Raw genomic sequence first — 21,031 nt, 5'->3', positions numbered from 1 at the left:
TCGTGAAGCATGTGAAAGCTTGTGCCAGTAGCAGGTGAATACTCTGTCCTCCATGCCCTCATGGTAGGGCAAGAAATAATGGGTTTAAATTGTAGCAAGAGAGAGTTAAAGTAGGTGTTAGGAAAATCTTCATAATGGGAAGGATAATGAAGCACTGGAGTAGATTGCCATGAGAGGCTCTGTTGTTGGAGGGAGGTAGAAGAAGGAGAGATGCTCGCCCAGGATCTGCCAGCAGTGACAGAAGCAGAGCTGATCCTCTGCCTCGGGGAAGGAGAGGATGGTGGAGCAGATGACCTCTATCGGTCCTTTCTTCAGCCAGTTGTTTTATGGTTACTGCGTGAAATTATGCAAAAGACCCAACGTGAGGAAGCATTTGCTTGTGTAGCAAAAGCTTTTTGGTATTTATATGGCATTTACTTTGTCTCAGTAAAATAAAAATACAAGAAAGAAACCTCCAACCGTACGTGCCTACGAGCTTTCTCCCTGAACTCCGTACGTGTTTCTTGCTCTTACAGTAATGAAATCTTTTGAGATGGAAGTGGTTATATTGTTATTGCTTTCCAAGGGACAGCATAGGTGATTTAATCGAGCCGGTTTTTCTTCTTCTGTGTCATAAAAAATATACCACTGACTTGCATCCTGTGTTGGGCTTGCGCTGTCCCAAGCTGCTCGCTTGTTTGCAACTTCAGGTCTTGTGGGTTGGTGCAAAGCTAGTGGATAGCTGGCCCAAGCTGGTTTGCTCAAGAAGTAATAATCTGAATGTCAATGACAAAGGAGTTGGTGCTTTGCCTGTATACAGGTCAGCTCCCAGAAGATGAGCCGCTGGGATTTTTACGACCAGCTTTTTTCCCTCCTGAAGTCTTTAGGGAAATGAGGGGAAATGGCCTGTGCTGTCACCTTTTAAAACCTGCGTGAGGTTGAAAGAAAATGAGAGGGGAAGGGCTGTTCCGCATGTTTTCTGGGTGTGCAGATCAGATGCTGTATTGGTGATAGAAAGACACTCGGAGCAAGCTGCACGCTCGCAGACTGAAACAAATCGTCCACATATGTCTGTTGTTTTGTGGCTGACTCCTTGAGGCCTTGGTGTAGGGAGCGTGCTCGCGGTAACGGCTCAGATGACAACTGCCTTCTCTCCCTGCCCTTCCTAGTCCTCCTTTCCACCCTTGCCCTGCGACTCTGCACGACGTCTTAATCCTGTAACACCTGTGCAATAATTGAAGGTTTTCAGTGCCTGGCCAGCATCCCTTTAAAAAGCTGCTTAAAAGGGAGTCGCTTGCTAACTCTGACAGAAGGTGGGGAACTCCGTGAAGAGCCGCCTTTCTGGATTAGCACCCGTCTACCTGCTTTTTCTGCAGTTCTTGCAGATTATTGCTGGCAAGCTTCCAAACACAATTAAACCTCTGACAGGTATTCATTGGCGTAGTGGTGTCCGGAGTGAATAATAAGAGGAGTCACATCTTCTTTGTTGGCACCGAACCGTTTCAGAAAACGTATTTTGAAAGTGAAAATAGAATTAAAAATCTGTTGATGGAACAAACTTCCCAGATCTTGACATATTACCCGGTCGTATTTCATCTTCTGTGAACCGACAGAAGATTTGCTTTGGGGTGTGTCTGTTACAGGTCAGGGGGACTTTGGTGTAGGTCACAGATGGAAAGAGGTGATGCCTTTCTCAGGAGGAGGAGGATGAGCTGTGCCACCACGTACTGCAGGCTCTGAACCGGGGCAGCGTCTGCCATTTGTGCTGTGGAGGTAATAGCCTTTAGCAGACACCGGGGATGGACTCCAGAGAGGCTTTGTTAGCTACGCCAGCGTAAATCCACACAGCTAGACCGGGGTTCAGACAGACAGGCCCTTGAGATGCCTGTTTTACCAACAGTTTTCCATTGCTGGCCCGTATTCGAGAGAAAGCCCGCTGAGGAGCGACGGAGGCGCTGCTCAGCGCTGCGATGCCCAGGCAGGTCTGTGTGGGAGATCGCAGGAATGAGGCACATTAGGACTGAGGCACATTAAACAGGTAAGCGAGATCCCGGAAGCAGGACAGGAGGCTGCGGTTCACATAGCAAAGGCGCTTAATCAGGAGAGCGCTTGCTGGTGTGATGGACTCATCTTAGCTGGTGTTTCTCAATGTCGCTTTCATATGTATACATCCTTTTTTTAATCCATCAGTGCTTTTTTGCCATTGGTAACTTTTGATCTGTCAGGTCTTTTTCCTTAGTGCCGGCATCAGCTCGGTGACACAGCAGTCTGCTGAAGAGCTGGTGCCTTCCCTGCTGTATCTGGTAGTGCATAGGTAGTGCAGCTGGGCTTTAGCCTGGTTATTTGGAAGAGCGATTGCTCTTTGCTCCTCTGCAGTTTTCCATTCCAAGCTGTGACTGCCTCATACAAGTGTTAATTCAAATGTATCATCCCTTGTGAGATGAAAAAAATAGCCTGATCTTTACTTGGGCAAGTCGCAGCCTATCGTGTGAGGCCATCTGGGTCCCTCCCCTCACTTTTAGTGTAAAATAGTGTAAGAGGGGAGGGAGGGAGGGAGGGAGGAAGGGAGGGAGGTCATGCTCTGCTGCGAGTGCCACGAGTGGGGAGTACCCACGGGGTTGTGTGGAGCATCTGAAAACAAACGTGTTTCGCTGCTCCGTGTTCAGGCACCTCTTAAGAAACGCCACTTAATTTTTCTCCCCGCTTGTCAGCGGATGCCCGGGATTTTGTTTGTTTGTTCCCTTCGGTGATGGGGAAAACGGCGCTGTCGCGTGCTGCTTTCCTATGGAAAGCAAGCTTCCCGCTTTCCAAGATCCATCCCTCCGTTCACTGCTGCTCCCGGTCAGGCCATGCCGGGGGCAGTGGCCGCCGCCGGGCGAGCTGGTGCCTGTTGTCGCTGCGTGCAAGACAGATGAAGCTGTAAAGCCTGCAGCTCCTCTGAAGCTTGAGTTTAATCTCCCAGTTTGAGCTGTCTCCGCGCTGTTTTCTGCTGCTGGACTCTGATTCCCAGGGCCGCCTTGTATAGCCACAGAGCTGTTTTGCCGGCTATGTTCTGCCTTTCAAAAGCAGTCCTTCTGCATGCGTGTTCTCTCACTAAGGCAGGGACAAGCGGGTCTCAGGAAGGGGTCTTTTAGTGGATAAACACCTACAAACTGGGCAGAACGGAGGAGAAAGCTCGCCGGTGTCCCGTCGTCGGCGAGGACTGCGCAGCATGAATGACAACGAGCTCATCCGCAGCTGAGGATTCCCGGACTTGCGCTCGCTCCTCTTTCATGCAGCTCAGAAGTTGCTAACTGTTGGGCTTGTTCCAGGTTTGGAAAATGGGAACCCCCTTCAGCCCTCTGCAGAGGGTAACCGGCTTTCTTAGGCTGATTGGTCACAGACTAATGGTATTATATGCCTCTGCCCGCCCGCAGCGCTGATTCACCAGGGACAGTTTTGTACTGTTAATCTATAATACCCCTACCCTAAGGCAGCGCTTTATGTGGCTGGAGTTCACAACAAAGCGAGCTCCCCGCAGACTGTTATGTGTGTGTGCGTTTCATCCCGTGCTAACGCTGCTCTTTGGTGGTAGGTTTTTAATTGCAAGGCAGCGCAGCGCGTTGTTGTGTGCCCTCAGCATTTCTGAGCGCCGAGACACTCGGCAGAGCTGCTTGGACTCGTTATTAATTCAGAATAGGTCATTCCTGGCTGACTGCTGTAGACAGGGTAAGACTTTAAAACTGATCAATAATCCTGACGGCAGCAACAAAATCCAGGCCAGTCAGTGTGAGTGCAAACCGGAGATTACGTGAAGGAAGTTTTAAATACCTCTTGCTCCCTTCCCTTGCCTGGACTTATTTTGTCCTCCCGCTGCCCAGTGCTTCTTCAGGCGAAGCCATTAATATTTCTCATGCTTGTTGAGCCTGTGGCAGGTGATTTTAAAGTACCAGTTTGTGTTGGCATCTCCGCTCTTCATAAATGGAGCTGAAACCCGTTACTCCTGTCCTGACGTGGATTAGCACTGTGATTTATTACTGCTCTTTCCAGGTTTGAAAACAAAGGTGCCGCCTCATGCCGGGAGGGTTGTCTGCGGGGAGCAAGCGCCTGAGGATGGCTGCTTGACAAATACCCGCGCTCGGGAACAGGAAAGCTTGTTGCCGCTTATTTTAACTGCTTCATCGGGGAATGTTCCTCCTTTACAATTATTTCTCCAGTGTTTCAGTAAAAAATCTGCTTTACAAGCTTAGGCAAAGGGGAAAAAAAAAAGTAGAAAAGAGCCATCCTGGTTTTGATCTCTTGCTCCGACTTTGATAAGGAGGTTGTTGTGGTTTGGGGGCTGAAGCGTGTACTAGCATTTTTGGCTTGCATTTGCTAAGAGTAAGTGATTTGATGTGTGATTCTTCCTCTTCCAAAACAAATACTCAGTCTCTGTCTTCTGTTAAGAACATTATTGTTGGCACCTCAGGGGAGCCCTGCTCTGTAATTTGTGTGTAATAGATGGGAATGGACCTCAGGAAAAGAAAGGTTTCAAACGTCTGAACGGGATTGTTTTAAAGGAGAGAAATGGGGCTGTTAAAAATGACAGCTGTTGTGCTGCTGGCTTTTCTTGGCTCAGAATAAATGGCTTCTGGGTAGAAATCTAGAAGAGCTTTCTTTCAGGGAGCTGCTGCAGAACTGCTTGCCTTTCATAGCCACCTGCGAGATTGTGCCGTTGGAGCCGGCCTCCCGGAAGGGAGAGGAAGAAGGGGGAGCGCTTGCCTGCGTGGACCTATGGTAATTTGCTGGCTGACATGTGAAATGTAGGTTATCTACAGACCTGTGCGCTTCCTCCCTCTAGGGGCTTACTGCTTTCGTGGAAAGCAGCGTGGCTGCTGTGCCTGCAGTCTCCTGCAGGTCCTGGGACTCTGGTCCCGGGAGGATGCTGTACTGCCACTCCCTTCCAGGGGACCTGGCATGGGAGATGCTGGTGTCCTTCCAGGCATCCTTGCTGAGCAGCTCCTGAGCCTCGGGATGTGTTTTGAGTGGCACAGCAGCACGTCTCTGGCACATTCACTTAGAGATGCGGGGACGGGAGTTAAAAGTTAACCACGTGTTTTCCTTACTCAGGTCTAATTTAATTTGGGGAAGGCAGCGGGAAGACAGAGGGCACTTAGTCTAGTAAGTGCTATTCCCTTGATGGGAGTTAGGAGCTTGCATGGTACCCGTGGTGTTGACTTTCCAAATTGCCCTTTGCCTCTATCGGGTTCGTTTTCATTTATAATATTAGAAAAATCCCAGCCCCCAACCTCTTATTTATTCTTTAGGCAGCGACGACATAAATCCTTCAGTGTGTTTGGATTTATAGAATTACTGTGCTTTTGCTGAGCCTTGCATCCCACTCCAATCAAATGACACGGCTTTCAGTAACCATGCGGAGGACTGGATTTCTCCCCCCCACCCCACCCCTTCCTGCTAACTGCTCTGTACTGATTCGTACCTCCTAGTGCTCCAGGCAGCCTTTTTGGCAGAGGTGGACCAAGACACCATCAGGAAGGAGAGGAAAAGGGCCTGGCCGTGCTTTAGGGTTAGCAGAATTTGCACATGAAGCGTAACAACCTCCAGGTCTCTTCTTTCCTGGCCCAGAGCAAAGAATGCTGAAGTGCTTTTATAGGAAGCGTTTTGTTGGCGATGCTACAGGCCATCCTCTAAAACCAGAGTGTTTCTTCCGTGGCTAAAGAGGGAGGGGAGATATTTATATCTTTCTCAGTTCTGCTTGGCTTCTCCCCAAGATAAATAGAAGCGAAAGTCAAAAGCGGAGGCTCGACTTTCTGAAATGTGTTTCCAAGCCCCCAGGGGCTTAAATGTAGTACACCTTCTTTGATGGGAAAGTCCACTCCTGATGTTTTGGAGGTCTCGGAGGGTGATGTTTGAGGGGCCTCTTTCCTGACTGCTTGGGGCAGGTCTCGGGCCTTACGGTGTCTTGACTGTGATCCCCACACGTGGCATCTGGTGGCTTTTGTCGCTGGAAGCCTGAGGGAGCAAGGAAGCGTCAGTGAAAAGTTGGCTTGAAATGAAAGTAGGAAAAACGGCTGTGGTTGTCCTTCAAATCTTGTAGCATGTTCACTTTCAGAAAGTACAGCTACATTACCAAAAATCAATAGTTCTAGCAGTGTTCTCCCTGGGAAACACACACACGCACCCCCTCGGACACAGGAGAGGTGGCAGATCTTAAAAAAGCCAAGGGAATACAAAGTGCTTCAGTACAAGGGTTTTGCTTTACTTTTAGCAGTGTACAAGTGGAGGGCCCTTGACCTGGGCCGTATCTTCTGGGGCTTTCCGATCATCTTCCTGATCTGGTGTGACTGAGGCTGCGTCAAGCAAGAGGGGCTGAGGGGGAGAGTTGGTCTCGTTAACTAGTCTCGTTAACAAGTCTCGCTAACTGCTACTTGCTGCTCTGACGTATCCACATTTTTTTAATCAGAAAAACAGATTGTGGTGCGCGGAGTTAGTAGGAACAGGTATTTGAAAGCCACTGCCTTTGGGCTGGGCTGTGTGAAGGTGTGACTCCTCCAGGGCTGCTGCTGGGACCGGCACATCCCAGCGTTTCGCTCTTTTTCTGCATGTTTGCAAAGTTTGTGGACCTCGGTTTCTACAGAAATAAATGCGTCTTGCCTCCCTCTCCCTCACTGGCAGCCTCCTTTTGCAATGCTAGTATTTCCACACTTAGCAGTGCACCTCGCAGTCCCTCCGTTAGGAACAGAGGGGGTCGATTCCCGTTACTTTCTCAGGGGAGAGCGCTCTGCGAGGGAAACAAATGTAAACACGTATGACCATTGTGACAGAGCCGGGGTGCTAAAGTCTGGGGCGTGGGGGACACCCCGACAGTAAACTTTGCAGGAAGCCTTGAAGAGCTCGAGGTCGAGCCATCCCAGCGAAATCATCCTTCTTCCTCACGTAAGCCAAAACAAAAAGAGAAACCCCAGCCTCCTTCCTACCATTTCTTATTGATGAGACATTTTATCCTGAGTCCTCTAACATGAGCTACGCAAGCTTTTGGGGACATAATTAATCTTTAATGGTATAAATCTTTAATGGTATAAAATGGAGTTTGTATGGCTGGAGTCGTTTCTCTTCTTTCCTCTCTTTTCTCCCTTTCCCCGTTTGAGATACCCTCCTAGAACAGCTTCTTTTCGACAGCATGCTCCCCGCGTCGGAGCCATGGTTGCATAGCAGTTTACGTTCCTGCTCCCCGCTGCCAGGCCCGCAAAAGCAGCATCGCACAGCGGGCTCCCAAGGGTGATACTAGAAGCCCTCGACAGGAAAAACATAACGTCCCGACTCAAGTGATTGAGTGCGGTGGCTGAGCGGGTGCAGAGCAGAAGCACAGCGCGCCGAGGCTCTGGGCTGGAGGTACCTGGGATCTTGGGCATCGCTCACAGGCTGGAGGGGGTCAAGCAGCGCAGGAAAAGCAGAGCATGAACACGGAAAGATTTGGGTAGCGCTGCTGGAAAAGCGTACGTCTCTGACGGGCTGGGGCAGAGGGGGGCTTGGTAGGAGGGAGAAGAGCGTGCAGGTCCTGGAGAAATGAGTGAAACCCTCCCAGGTCTGGAGGGGCACTGCGGCCCCTCAAAGGGTGCCCACCCCTCCTCTGGGCAGGAGTCTTAGAGGGGCAGGCAGCATGACTGACCTCGGGGACAGAGAAACCCACGTCTTAGAGGCGTTTCCACTAAGCCCGATGCTCTTTGCAGAAGCAGCTTGGGGGTCGGTGTCTGTGCTGCCGGGCGGGCAGCTTGGGGGTCTCTGGCCGACGGGCGGTGGTGGGCTGCCGGCAGCGAGCTCCCTGCAGCACGTCTGACTGCAGCTGTAGCCGTTTCGAACCGAGGCGCTAGGGCAGGGGCAGGGGCTCAGAAGCGGTGGAGGGCTAGCTCTGGGTGCATCAACACTCCTCCTCTGTGGAGATGCCGTTCCCAATCTGTCATGCGTTGACAAGAAACGGCTGGTCTCCGCCAAATTCTGAGCGGACAGTTGTCCAGACGAGCGGGCAGTCTGGAGCAGAGATGGGATTCGTCACGGCGCCTGGCGTCTGGGCTGGGGCCACGCTCCCTGGCTGCAGCCCTGCTTACCCTGCCCCGAAGACGAGCAGGGAACCTCTTGCCCCGAGGCAGTGACCAGGCACCTTACCTTTGCGGAGGAGCGACAGCCAAGCCAGGAGTTGTCCTGAAAGAAACCCCCAACTCCGTTCCCTTGCGAAAAGGGATATTTGCAAAGTAGAATACCCTTGGGAGAACCAGCAAAAGAGTGGTAATGCCTAAACCGGTGCTAGGCAGAACCGCACGCGTTTCTGGAGGAGGCGAAATGCAGCCTTTCAGATGCTAACTAAGTATTTAGGTTTTAGATGATTAGGTGTATGGAGGAATCGATGCACCATCGGCTCTAGGAGGGCAGGTTTTAATTAATGTATCGGCTTTCGCCGGCCATTAGCGTTCACGTGTTCTGTAACGGCAGGAAGGGAAAGGCTGCCCGACTGTCTGGAACTGATGCCTGCAGGCACAGGTAGAAAATTCAATAGAAGAGAGATGGAATGGACTTTTCAAAGGTCTCTGCTGTGGGGAGATGGTACCGCTCAGGCCCTCGGTGACCCACGGCACAGGTGTTAAAACGGAGCTTTAAAGTTAGCATCTCCCTTGCAAGGCTTTCCTAAGGCATGATGTTCCACTATAGAGCAGTCTCCTGTATCTTAATGGAAAGGGAGGAGCACTTGGCACTTTGACACGATGCCTTTCCAAGCAGTATTGCGGAACTTCCCTGCAAGAAATCCTGACGTCACTCCTCGGTCTGCTTCATAGATCGGGGTCTGAGTTTTGGCTTGCTTTCATTCATTTACGCTTTAAGTCTTTGCTGAGCGAAGCAGGATTTGCTGCACAAAGCAGGCTCAGCGCTAGGATGAGGGCCTGTTGCCTCTAGCCTGCTTGCTGGAATTGGAGCTAAGCTGTGACTGTAAGTGGTTGTGTCCTGTGGCCTGGATTGGTAGAGCGTGCCCTGGCCTCAATCCTTTCCCTGCTGGAGGCTGCAGACCTTGACGTGTCAGAGAGCCACCCTGGGATGGTGCCCTTCGAGGCAAGCGAGTAGGCTAACCAAGCTCACTACATGAGAAGAGGTCATAAAACAAGGTAGGAAAGCTTTGGGCGGCTGCTGCTATAAATAAAATGGTATCCGTTTCATACGCTGTTTACTCGGAGCTTGCTTTGAAGGCTAAATGCGGTCTCTAGGAGGAAAAAGAATCTTTTTTAAGAATAGTTCCATCAAAGGCAAACCAAGTCTATGAGGCTCTTTGCAAGGCTCTTTGCAAAAAACGGGTTTTTTGCAAGGCCGACTCTTGCAAGGGATCTATGAACCAGCTGCAGGTTGCGTTTCTCGAGGTGTTCCTGACATGTTTTCTCTCCTCTCTTTCAGCTCTTTGAGAACTTCTGTTTCGGAGAGGTGCAGCTGGATTCGGTCCGTCTTTCTCAGAGGTTCTCCTCGGATGCTTCTGGTTACTACGCGACATCTGGGCAGCTAACCTTTTCCTGAAGCGAGAACGCGGCTTCCTCAGTGGATCTGATCTGTGCACAGAGGCTCAGTTATTCATCAGTAAAATACGTTTTTATAGCATAGGAGTTTGGGCCAGGAACCCAAGAGCTCCAAATGAGGATGCCTCGTTACTCTTCGGAAGCGCGTTGCAGCCGGGAGCAGACGTTGCCCGTTCTCCGTGGCGTTTCCCTGCACTTCTTCCTACGTACGTTGCCTCCCCTCCCCACGGAGAGAACTGGGGCCCTTCCTCCGCCTTTCCTCATTGATCACAGAGATATTTCAAGTGCCTGTTTTTTTTTTCCGAGTAAGCGACTAGAAAAAGCGGTGGACGTGGCTTTGGGGGCATCACCAACGTCTGAGTGCGGCTTTATTTCAGAAGGGGAAGTTTATTCTTAAAGTAAGTAGTTAAAATCGAGCAGCGCTCCCCGGAGCATGGTTTAACAATATTGAGGTCAGCCATTGCTTGGATCTCCAGCAGCGTGCCTGTGTGATGTTGATCTCCCAATAAATTAATTCCCTTCAAAAGCAAAGTGTTTATCTCCTGTTGCATTGATAGTTTCTGTAATTAAACTTCCAGCACATGGCTGTGTTAATAAGAAAGCATTTATGGTAAGAGCTGTTTCCAGTGACCGTTTCGGAGCGTGTCAAAAAAACAGATACGCCTTGTAGGTGGTTTCACCATTTAAAAAAAAAAAAAGAGCAAAGCTCTTTGATACTGTTGTAAATGCCTCAGAGATCTAAACGAGACTGGTCTTTTCCTTGTACATCTCCAAGTTCAGTAACAATAGCAACGCAAGCTTTCAACCTATCTGCGGATGAATGCTTTGAGAAATGGAAGATCCTGGTGTTTAGTTCTGTCTTTAAAACGTTGGCGGCAGCGGCGGCTGGTTGCTGCCGTTACTGTGGAATTACGCTGTCGGCGGAGCGGAGAGTCCGGGAGCTATGAACAGGGCTGTTCAGACAGCGCCCGGTTTTACTCGTGGTTGTCTGTAAGAGCTTTCCATCCGGTTCGCTCCCTCCCTCACTGAACTGGTTGTGTGGCTGTGCTCTGACTGGATGCGCAAACCACTGGCAATGGGGGGGGGGGGGAGAGTCGGGATTTGGGGTGGTTTTACTTTTTCCCCCAATGCGTGTGGTCGCGCTTCCAAGGCAAAATTGCCTATCTCGGTTTGCAGGTCTCCTAGGAAATGTCTGCGGCTTTGATGATGGCCCTTTATGCTCAGCCTGCGCTTGTACCCAGTTACAATGGTTGGGATTTTTGTCTCTTTTTTTTTTTCTCCCCTTGCAGCCAAACATCTTTGTGCTCTTCGCTCTGCGCAGGAAGAGCCTCCTTCAAAGCTGGCTAACGACTCATTTAGCTAGTAGAGCGCTGGCATGCTCACTAGGAGCCCAATCCAGGGAGGTGCTGAGAGCACTTAACACCGGTTGATGTCATCTTGCAGTGAGTCTGAAGAGGTACTTGGCAAATCCCGTCAGCCACCCAAAAGAACAGACCTGGGAGCTGCTCGCGCAACAGCCGGCAATCCTTTTTGCCGCGGCAAGAAAAGCTGTACCTCCGAAAGCTTCCTGGCGTGCTGCTGCGCTTTTACCAACCGTCACCAAGAAGCTGCTTATTCGCTCAGCCGCGCTCTTCGTGCTGCCTACCGCAAAACTCGGACGGGGCGCACGGTCCTGCGTGCACGCCGGCTTTCCCGCGCAGCGCTGCCCGAAAGCGGGAGCTCTGCGGTCCCCTGGTAGGGCGCTGGGGCCAGCGTGGAAGGGCGAGGTGCTTTCTGCCTCTTAGGGTCACGCGAGTAGGTCTGACCTCGCAAGCGGCGTTTAACTGTGCAGGCAAGCGTAGAGGGTTTCCCGAAAGAGCGGCCGCTCTAAACCGTTCTCCCGCTTCCCAGCCCCGCTGCTAATTTTAAAAACGTTTCAAATTGTGACTGTTTCCCTACCCACTTGTGACCGTTTGGGAGGTGGTTGAACGTTGGTGGTGAGCAGCTTATCTAGCTGCTCTAGTCTGGCACGGCTGGATTCATTTCACATCTCAGTCGCCTGGTAGAATTAAGGGTCCTCATCCGCTCCTCGCGTTCACTGAGTCGTCGGTTAGGCTTTGATCCAGCACACGGTTATGCGTGTACTTAAATTTACGCGTTGCTTAATCCCATCGTATAACATTAAGCGCGCACATAAGTGTCGCGGAATTGCAGCTCTGCGTTGCCGGCGGTGCCTTTTAAATGGAAGCGCTACTGTATGAATGAGAGCGGCAGAACTGGGTGTTGGATCTCCTTAACGTTGCACAGCGGGACTGCTCGCCGAAATAAAACACACCTGTTACTGTTCAGAGGGTCGGAGCCCGAAGAAAGCGCTCTGCGCTGCCTTTATCAAGAGTTTCCCCGTCTCGACTGCTTAGAATGGTTTCGTTGCGTGTTAATCGTGGCAAAACAGCGTTTCGTGCGCGGTGCCAAACAGCCGAACCGAAATCCCTTTAAACCGGGCCGCGTGGGTTACGTTTTTCCAAGGCGTGACGCAACGTTTTAAGCGAGTAGGTCTTGAATGTTAAAACTGAAATCTGTGGCTGCCTCTTTCTTTCCCCCGTCCAGGGCTGCGCTTGAGGCTGCCGCGCTGTTTGCAGATCCCCGTGTCCGCGCTGCTCCGTGAACGAAGAAAGGACTCAGGTAGTCGGTTTGGGTAGTCGTTTCAGGTTGTCGTTTTGCTCAACATAAAGGCCAGGTCGGAAGCGCGACCGGATGCTGCAGCCCCCCCCCCGGCAGAGCCGCAGCCGCCTCGGAAAAGCAGCTCTTCTCGCCCCTTCCCCCAAACTCACCTTCCGCTTTCTTAGACAGCCCGGGGCGAGAGGGATCTCCCCTCGGTGCTCCCCTTTGCCAGGAGAGATGTCTCCTCCCGCGCCGGACCTGAGCGCCAGCAGCAGGGAGCAAAGAGGAAACGCTGGAGGATGGATCGGAAGGAAGTCAAGCTGTCCCGCTGCATCGGTGCCTCCTTGGGCCTCCGGCTTCAGATGGAGAGAGGAAAAACTGGAGAAGCCGGGAGGATGGTAAATGGGAGCTCCTGAGGTGGCGGGGATAAAAAAGGGCCTGGCTGCCCTGGGGAAGAGAGGCCGGGGAACTGGCCCTGGGGGAGAGCGGAGGCATCTTCATCCGTCCCTGCCAGAGGAGGTGAGGGCTCTTGCCAGGGGCGTTCGAGCTGCTCTCCTCCTGCTCGCTGCTTAGCCTGAGCTAAGCAGATCCGGCAGCCCCGCCGGGGCGCGGGCCTCGCTCCTCCGAGCTACCGGAGGAGCGCTCACCCGTAGGCACGTCCCTTGCCTCCCGCACCCGCGTGCGCGTGCATGTCCACACGCGCTTCTCCAGTCCTCCCGGTGACCGGCGTCCTGCCTCCCGCGCCCCGCTTCGGGCTCCGGAAGCGGCTCCATCCTTACCCCGACGTGTGTATTTGTTCCTAGGGCTCTTTCTACTTGGCTCAGGGGAGAGGGACGAGCCCGACCCTCCCTTCCGCGGCTCACTGCTGCTGCCGTCTGTCCCCGGGACCGAGAGCCGGGCTTTCCGCCGCAGGCCGAGCAGACAGGCGGGTGGTCCCCGTGCTGGGCATGTTGCCCCCTTCCCCCCCCCGCCCCGGCCCCCATGTCGCGACACCCCCCGCCGCATGTCGCGACAGCGGCGGGCGGTGGCGGCGCGCAGGTGCGGGGCGCGGCGGGAGCCCCGCCCGCCGGTGCCGCCCGGTGCCGCCCCGCGGCCGCCGCTCGCCGCCGGCGCCTCCCCGCGCTCCGCTCCGCTCCGCTCCGCGCCGCTCCGCACCGCTCGGCGCTGCAGCAGCAGGATGCGGGGCTGCGGCGGGCGCCGCGCCGCCCTGGCCCTGCTGGCCCTGCTCCTGCCCGCCGCCACCGCCACCGCCGCCGCCGCCGCCGCCGGCACCGGCACCGGCACCGGCACCGGGGCGGGCGAGAGCCCCGGCAATTTCATGGAGGACGAACAATGGCTCTCCTCCATCTCCCAGTACAGCGGCAAGATCAAGCACTGGAACCGCTTCCGAGACGTGAGTCCGCCGCGGCCGCGGCCGCGGAGGAGGTTTGGGGGGGGGGGGGCGCTTTAGCGGCGTCTCGCCCCGGCCCCGCACCGACGGATGCTCCGCGCACCGGGCGGCTGCGCCGCTGCGGATGCCGCAGCCGGGTCCCCCCCCCGGGGTCCTCCCTTACCCCCCCGGGGTCCTCCCTCACCCCCCCGGGGTCCTCCCTTCCCCGGGGTCCTCCCTTACCCCCCCGGGGTCCTCCCTTCCCCGGGGTCCCCCCCCCGGGGTCCTCCCTTACCCCCCCGGGGTCCTCCCTTCCCCGGGGTCCCCCTCCCCCCGGGGTCCTCCCTAACCCCCCCGGGGTCCTCCCTTCCCCGGGGTCCCCCCCCCCGGGGTCCTCCCTAACCCCCCCGGGGTCCTCCCTTCCCCGGGGTCCCCCTCCCCCTGGGGTCCTCCCCCCCCCGGTCCCCCCCCGGGTCCTCCCTTGCCCCCCCGGGGTCCTTCTCCCCCTGGGGTCCCCCTTTCCCCCCCCCGGGGTCCCCCTTCCCCAGGGTCCCCCTTCCCCAGGGTCCTCCTTCCCCCCCCCCGGGGGTCCTCCCTGCCCCCAAATCTCCGGCGGCGCTCGGCGCTGCCCACCTCCCGCCCCAGGTGCGAGGCCGCCGTCCCCGCCGCCATGCCGGGGCTCGACGCCGCCGTCCCCGCCGCCGCGCCGGGCGCCCTCGCACCCCCCGCCGCCGCCCTCGCACCCCGCCGCCGCCCCCCGCCTTTCCTTCCACGTCCTGCGGTTTTGTTTTTTTAATGTCCCTGCCGCTATCTGGGGCAAACGGAGGGGTTTTTGGGTTTTTTTTTTTTAAAACGGTCCTTATTGTACGCCCGCGGCGGGAGCTGGGCCTGCTGCCGCCCCCTCTCACCGCTCTCTTTCTCTCCTTTATTTATTTTTTTTTTGGGGGGGGGGTCTTGGACCGGCCCGGCTCGTGCGGCCAGGAGGTGGAGGTGAGTGTCGGAGGGGCTCGGGACCCCCCCCCCCTTCTTGGCCGGGTTCGGCTGCTGGGCGAGCGGCCGCGTCCCCCCCCCCCCGCCCCGCACCCCCGGGGCTCCGCGCCGCCCACCCGCCCTCTCCCTCCCGTAGGACGACTACATCAGGAGCTGGGAGGATAACCAGCCCGCCGACGAAGGTAACCCGGCGCGCCGTTTTCGGGGAAGGGGGCGGTGGCGGGGGGGGGGGATGGAGGCCGCGGCTCCAGCCCCCCCCACCGCCGCCGCCGCCGCGGTCTCCCTCCCTGCAGCGCTGGACACGACCAAGGACCCGTGCCAGAAAGTGAAATGCAGCCGGCACAAGGTTTGCGTCGCCCAGGGCTACCGGCGGGCCATGTGCATCAGCCGCAAAAAGCTGGAGCACAGGTGAGCGCGGCGGCCGGGACCGGGGGGCGAGGAGCCGCGGCGGCTGCACCCCCCCCCCGCCGGCGCTCAGCACCTCGCCTGCCCCCCCCCCCCTTTCCCCGAAGCAGGATCAAGGCGCCCGGCTGGAGAGCGGGCGAGGAGAGCGCCTGCAAGCCCTGCCGCGCCGCCCCGGCCGCCTCCGTCTGCGGCTCCGACGGCCACACGTACAGCTCGCCGGTAGGGCGCCGGGCATGGGGGGGGGGGGACGGGGTGGGGGGGTCCGGGCGCCTCGCCGACGCCTGCTTCCCTCCTCCCGCAGTGCAAGCTGGAGCAGCAGGCGTGCCTGGCCGGCAAGCAGCTGGCGGTGAAGTGCGAGGGCCCGTGCCCCTGCGCCGCCGACGGCAAGCCCGGTGAGCGGGAGGCGGCGGGGTGCGCGGGGCCGGGGCGGGGGGACGGGACGGCGGCGGTGGCGCCCTGCTCGACGCGGCGCTGTCGCCTCCGCAGAGACGTGCACCGGGCAGGACCTGGCCGACCTGGGCGACCGCCTGCGCGACTGGTTCCAGCTGCTCCGCGAGAACGCCAAGCAGAACGGCTCCGGCGGCCCCGGCGCCGGTACGTGCCGCCGGATGGGTCCCCCCCGCCCCGTCCCACCCCAACCGCGGGACCTGCCCGGGTGACGGGGGGTGGGGGGGGGGGGGGGCGGTGGTCCCACGGGCCCGCGTCCCTGTGCCGCAGCGCTGGACGAGAGCCTGGCGGCCAGCTGCAAGGAGGCCGTCGGCTGGATGTTCGCCCGGCTGGACACGAGCGGCGACCTCTTCCTCGACCAAGCCGAGCTGGCCGCCGTCAACCTGGACAAGTACGAGATCTGCATCCGCTCCTTCTTCAACTCCTGCGACACCTACGAGGACGGCCGCGTCTCCGCCGCCGAGTGGTGCTTCTGCTTCTGGAGGGAGAGTGCGTGGCGCGGGGCGCGGGGGGCAAGATGGGGCTGGGCGGGCAGCAGTGGTGGGGGGGGGGCCACAGTCCCAGGGCCTGCGTAGGGGGCTGGGGGGCTGCACAGCTGGAGGCTGCATCTCTGGGGATGCACGGCTGGAGGCTGCATCTCTTGGGGGCACAGCTGGAGGGTGCATCTCTTGGGGGGGTGCACAGCTGGAGGGTGCATCTCTTGGGGGGCTGCACAGCTGGAGGGTGCATCTCTGGGGATGCACGGCTGGAGGGTGCATCTCTTGGGGGGTGCACAGCTGGATGGTGCATCTCTTGGGGGGCTGCACAGCTGGAGGGTGCATCTCTGGGGATGCACGGCTGGAGGGTGCATCTCTTGGGGGGTGCACAGCTGGAGGCTGCATCTCTTGGGGGGCACAGCTGGAGGGTGCATCTCTGGGGATGCACGGCTGGAGGGTGCATCTCTGGGGGATGCATGGCTGGAGGCTGCATCTCTGGGGATGCACGGCTGGAGGGTGCATCTCTTGGCACAGCTGGAGGGTGCATCTCTTGTGGGGGTGCACAGCTGGAGGCTGCATCTCTGGGGATGCACGGCTGGAGGGTGCATCTCTTGGGGGGTGCACAGCTGGATGGTGCATCTCTTGGGGGGGTGCACAGCTGGAGGGTGCATCTCTGGGGATGCACGGCTGGAGGGTGCATCTCTTGGGGGGGCACAGCTGGAGGGTGCATCTCTGGGGATGCACGGCTGGAGGGTGCATCTCTTGGGGGGTGCACAGCTGGATGGTGCATCTCTTGGGGGGGTGCACAGCTGGAGGGTGCATCTCTTGGGGGGCACAGCTGGAGGGTGCATCTCTGGGGATGCACGGCTGGAGGGTGCATCTCTGGGGGATGCATGGCTGGAGGCTGCATCTCTGGGGATGCACGGCTGGAGGGTGCATCTCTTGGGGGGGTGCACAGCTGGAGGGTGCATCTCTGGGGATGCACGGCTGGAGGGTGCATCTCTTGGGGGGGCACAGCTGGAGGGTGCATCTCTGGGGATGCACAGCTGGATGGTGCATCTCTGGGGGGTGCATGGCTGGAGGCTGCATCTCTGGGGGTGCACGGCTGGAGGGTGCATCTCTTGGGGGTGCACACCTGGGGGGGTGCATCTCTGGGGGTGCACGGCTGGAAGATGCATCTCTGGGGGGTGCACACCTGGGGGGGTGCACACCTGGGGGGTGCACACCCTGAGCGTGGCTCTTCCCGGCCTCCCAGAGCCGCCCTGTCTCAGGGAGCTGGAGAAGATCCAGATCCAAGAAGGGGCCAAAAAGAAGCCTGGTGAGTCGCCGGGACCGCGTTCCCCCCCCCCCCATTTTTTTTTTTATTTTTTCGGTTGCGCGGCCCGTATTTTTGGGGAGGGTCGGGCCGGCCGGCCGGCTGGACAGACGCTGGCCCGCCCGCAGGCGTCTTCATCCCGAGCTGCGACGAGGACGGCTACTACCGGCCGCTGCAGTGCGAGCAGGGGGGCGGCGAGTGCTGGTGCGTGGACCAGCTGGGGCTGGAGCTGACGGGCACGCGGGGCCACGGCCGCCCCCGCTGCGGTAAGGGGGGGCCGGGGCACCCCGCGACGGGGCTGGGGGGGGGTGTCGAGCCAGGCCATGACCCTCCCCCCCCCCCCCCCCCAGAGGACATAGTGGGGTTTTCGGGCGACTTCGGCAGCGGCGTGGGCTGGGAGGACGAGGAGGAGAAGGAGGCCGAGGAGGCCGGCGAGGAGGCCGAGGAAGAGGAGGGCGAAGCGGACGACGGCGGCTACATCTGGTAGCGGCGCCGGGGGGGGGTGGGGGGGGGCGGTGGGCACGGGGGGGGCCCGGGCGAGCGCGGGGACGGCGCGGCCTCCCCCTGCCCCCCCGCCCGGCCCCGGGGGGGCTGGCGCCAGCGGCAGAGCCTAACGCCGAGCCGAGCTTTGGGTAGAGCCTCGTCGGCCCAGCGTGCTCCTGCCTGGGCCTAAACGACATCTATATATATATATATATCTCTATATATATACTAATAAAGTTGAACAAAAAGTTAAAAACTGAGCCAAAAAATAAAACTTAAACGCCAGCCCCCCCCCCCCCCCCCGTGCTTGCCCTGCTGCTGTAGCGGCGCGCGGTGTTGTGTAGCCGGCTGTGCAATAAACACCCCTTGCTGTGTCAGTCGCTCGCCGTGCCCTTCCTCCCGGCCCAGGTTTGGGGGGGGGGGGGCTCCTCACCTGACCCTGACCCCCCCCCCCCAAAACCCAACAGGGGTCTTGGCTGGGGGGGGGGGCAGACTCCTAACCACCCCCCCCAAAACCTGCCCAGCAGCACCCTGACCTGCACCCAGAGCCACCCCCCCCCCAAACTGCCCCCCCCAACCCTCTGGGTGCAGCCCCCCCCACCCCTACCCCAAAATGGGGTCCAGCCCCGACCTGGCCAGGGCCAGGAGCCAGAGCTGCCCCCCCCCCCAAAGCCCAATGGGGCTGTGACCTGGGGGGGGGGGGGCAGGCTGGGTCTGGGACCCAGTTGGGTCTGCACTGGGGGGGGGGGCGGGGGGGGCTGGGGGGGCTGGGGGGGGTCAGGATGGGGGGGGTCTGCATTGAGGTTTAGGATGGGGGGGGTCTGCATTGGGGGGATGGATGAGGATAGGGGGCCTTCCTTGGAGGGGTCTGCATTGGGGGGGGGGGTCAGGATGGGTGGGGGGGGCCAGGAAGGGGAAATCTGTATTTGGGGGCGGGTCTCATTGGGGGGGGGGTCAGGATTGGGGGGGGGTCTGTATTTGGTGGGGGTCAGGAGGGGGGGGTTCTGCATTGGAGGGGGGGGTCAGCATGGGGGGGGGGGTCTGCATTGGGGGATGGTCTGTGGTCTGGGTTGAGGTCAAGTAAAGCCGGGGGGGGGGGGGAGATGCCAAATCCAGCCCTGCCCTTCCCCCCCCCCCAAACACAACCCCCCCCCCCGGCCTGAACCCCGACCCCCCCCCCCCCCCCCGGCAACCTGCATCGGTGTTGCTGGCCACGACCCCCTGCTGGGGGGGGGGGGGGGTGCTCACAGCAGTGCCCACAGCTACCCGGGGGCGGCACGCGCGGGGCTGCGGCACGCTGGGCTGCTGCAGGGCAAGGTCTGCCGGCGCCGTGCCAAGACCCGGCGGCGCAGGGCTGCGCCTGCAATGCAAAGAACCGGCGGTGCAAGCCCTCCGGTGCAGTGCAAGCCCCAGTGCTGCGGTGCAGTGCAACGCAAGGCCCGGTGCTGCAGTGCAGAGTGGTGTGGTGCAGTGCAATGCAAGGCCCGGTGCTGTGGTGCAGTGCAGAGCAGTGCAGTGCAATGCAAGGCCCAGTGCTGCGGTGCAGCACAATGCAAGCCCCAGTGCTGTGGTGCGGTGCAGTGCGGTGCACAGCAGTGCAGTGCAATGCAAAGCCTGGTGCTGTGGTGCAGTGCAGAGCGGTGCAGCACAATGCAAGGCCCGGTGCTGCGGTGCAGCGCAATGCAAGGCCCAGTGCTGCAGTGCAGAGTGGTGTGGTGCAGTGTAATGCAAGGCCCGGTGCTGCGGTGCGGTGCAGAGCGGTGCAGCGCAATGCAAGGCCCAGTGCTGCGGTGCGGTGCACAGCAGTGCAGTGCAATGCAAGGCCCGGTGCTGCGGTGCGGTGCAGAGCGGTGCAGTGCAATGCAAGGCCCGGTGCTGCGGTGCGGTGCACAGCAGTGCAGTGCAATGCAAGGCCCGGTGCTGCGGTGCGGTGCAGAGCGGTGCAGCGCAATGCAAGGCCCGGTGCTGCGGTGCGGTGCAGAGCAGTGCAGCGCAATGCAAGGCCCGGTGCTGCGGTGCAGCGCAATGCAAGGCCCGGTGCTGCGGTGCAGCGCAATGCAAGCCGCGGTGCAGTGCGGTGCAGAGCGGTGCGCGCACCTCGACGGTGCAATAAGGCGCCGCGCGCGCCCCCGGCTCCTCCCCGCGCCGCGCGCGCCCCGCCCCCCCCACGTGGGCGGCCCCGGCGCCCATTGGCCGAGGCGGGGCGGCGCCGCGGCCCCATTGGCGGAGGCGGGGGGGGGGTGGCCGGCGGGGCGCGCGCCGACGTGGCGCGGGGCGGTGCAGCGAGGCGGGCGGCGGCGCCGCTCTCTTGCCGGCTCGTCGCCCCCCGTTTGTTCGCGGCGGCGCAGGAAGCGCTCGCCCAAACGCGTCGGCCCGGCGCGCTGCTGCGGCCGGGCGCTGCGCGCCGCGGAGGCCCCTGCGCCGCGGACCGGCTTCCTCCGTCCCGCAACTCCCCGCACTCCGTTTGAAAACGCTGGAAGTGCAAAACAAGGCGTTGCAGATGAGCAGCGCTCCTGTACTGCAAGCGGCCGTCACTGCTTGCAGGAAATCGGAGCCCGAATCTAAACGGTCCCCCCCCCCCGGCTCCGAGGACAGGGCCGCGTCCCTCGGTGCTCAGCCGCTGGGGTTGTTACAGCACGCTCGACGCCTGCGCTAATTCCCAGCACCAGATCCTCCACCCCCCGAAATCCGGCTGTAACCGTAGCGTTTGTGCAAAGAGGCAAATCCTTCCCGGCATGCTTCGGCGGCTCCTCTGCGGAGCACTGCTCCAGCCTGGCCCCCGTCGCCCTCCAAAAGGGACGCGCTGCACCAAGCTTACACGAAGCCTCGGGGCCTCAGGACGCCCATGGGTCGGACCGCCGCGTACCGGCGGGGAAGGTTTCTGCCGGCTCTAAGCTTTGCCTCTCTAGAAGCCCGGGGGCAAGCAAGTTTTCCACCCTGACAGCAGGTACGCTGCTGCGCTCAGTTCTGCTTTTGCCGTCAGCCAAGAGCTGTCCCGTTCTCCACGTTTCTCTAAGGAAACCGTTCCACGCCAGGACAAGGAAGATATATGCCGATTCTGCCGCCCGTCCCCTCTTTGCGCGCGCTCCAACGTGTCCGTATACGGATTTGCCCTAAGTCCGCACGTGCACCATATGCCAAAGCGTAACTGTAGACGCTTCCTGCCTGGTGCCGCGTTTCCAGGGCGCAAGGCAGGCAAAGGTGCTTCCAAGCTTTGTGCTGAGCACATATAACGATTTCAGGAGTTCACCGCTGCCAGTAGGGATTGCCTACGGCGTAAGACGCAGCAAGATGCAACAGTGAGTTTGTTTTCCTTTTCACTTGCATTTCGGCTTTTTCCCCCACAGACCTCCATCTTCCCCGGCGGAAAGATGGGCCAAACAACTTCACTCAAAGC

General features: G+C 59.0%; 2 protein-coding genes across 7 annotated transcripts in view; both read left to right on the top strand.

Moving 5' to 3' along the window:
* The window catches only part of ASCC1 (activating signal cointegrator 1 complex subunit 1), a 44,873-nt gene extending 34,629 nt beyond the window's left edge, over nt 1-10,244 (top strand). For 3 of the 4 annotated variants that reach the window (XM_009675550.2, XM_068950988.1, XM_009675551.2), the window contains exon 10: nt 9,394-10,180. In XM_009675550.2, the coding sequence (XP_009673845.2) occupies nt 9,394-9,510 (117 nt within the window). In that variant the 3' untranslated portion in view covers nt 9,511-10,180. Of the gene's footprint in view, nt 1-9,393 lie in introns of all 4 variants that reach the window. The other variant, XM_068950987.1, reaches the window with a different exon arrangement.
* A 3,067-nt stretch (nt 10,245-13,311) lies between these two features.
* SPOCK2 (SPARC (osteonectin), cwcv and kazal like domains proteoglycan 2) lies at nt 13,312-20,997 on the top strand. 3 transcript variants are annotated; one of them, XM_068950991.1, is made up of 11 exons: nt 13,312-13,542; nt 14,645-14,690; nt 14,802-14,916; nt 15,021-15,132; nt 15,215-15,305; nt 15,400-15,507; nt 15,631-15,849; nt 17,092-17,154; nt 17,280-17,417; nt 17,502-17,634; nt 20,982-20,997. In XM_068950991.1, coding segments are annotated over exons 1-11 (1,242 nt in total). In that variant the 5' UTR covers nt 13,312-13,326; the 3' UTR covers nt 20,983-20,997. The 3 variants fall into 3 exon arrangements, with proteins under 3 accessions (XP_068807092.1, XP_068807090.1, XP_068807091.1); XM_068950989.1 differs by lacking the exon at nt 20,982-20,997 and having other exon boundaries at nt 17,502-17,656; XM_068950990.1 differs by lacking the exon at nt 20,982-20,997 and having other exon boundaries at nt 15,024-15,132; nt 17,502-17,655.
* Nucleotides 20,998-21,031: the final 34 nt, after the last annotated feature.

This window comes from Struthio camelus, chromosome 7 (assembly GCF_040807025.1).
Source record: "Struthio camelus isolate bStrCam1 chromosome 7, bStrCam1.hap1, whole genome shotgun sequence".
NCBI lineage: Eukaryota > Metazoa > Chordata > Aves > Struthioniformes > Struthionidae > Struthio > Struthio camelus.
The sequence above is the reverse complement of the archived record's forward strand: the minus strand, read 5'-3'. Positions and strand labels throughout refer to the sequence as shown.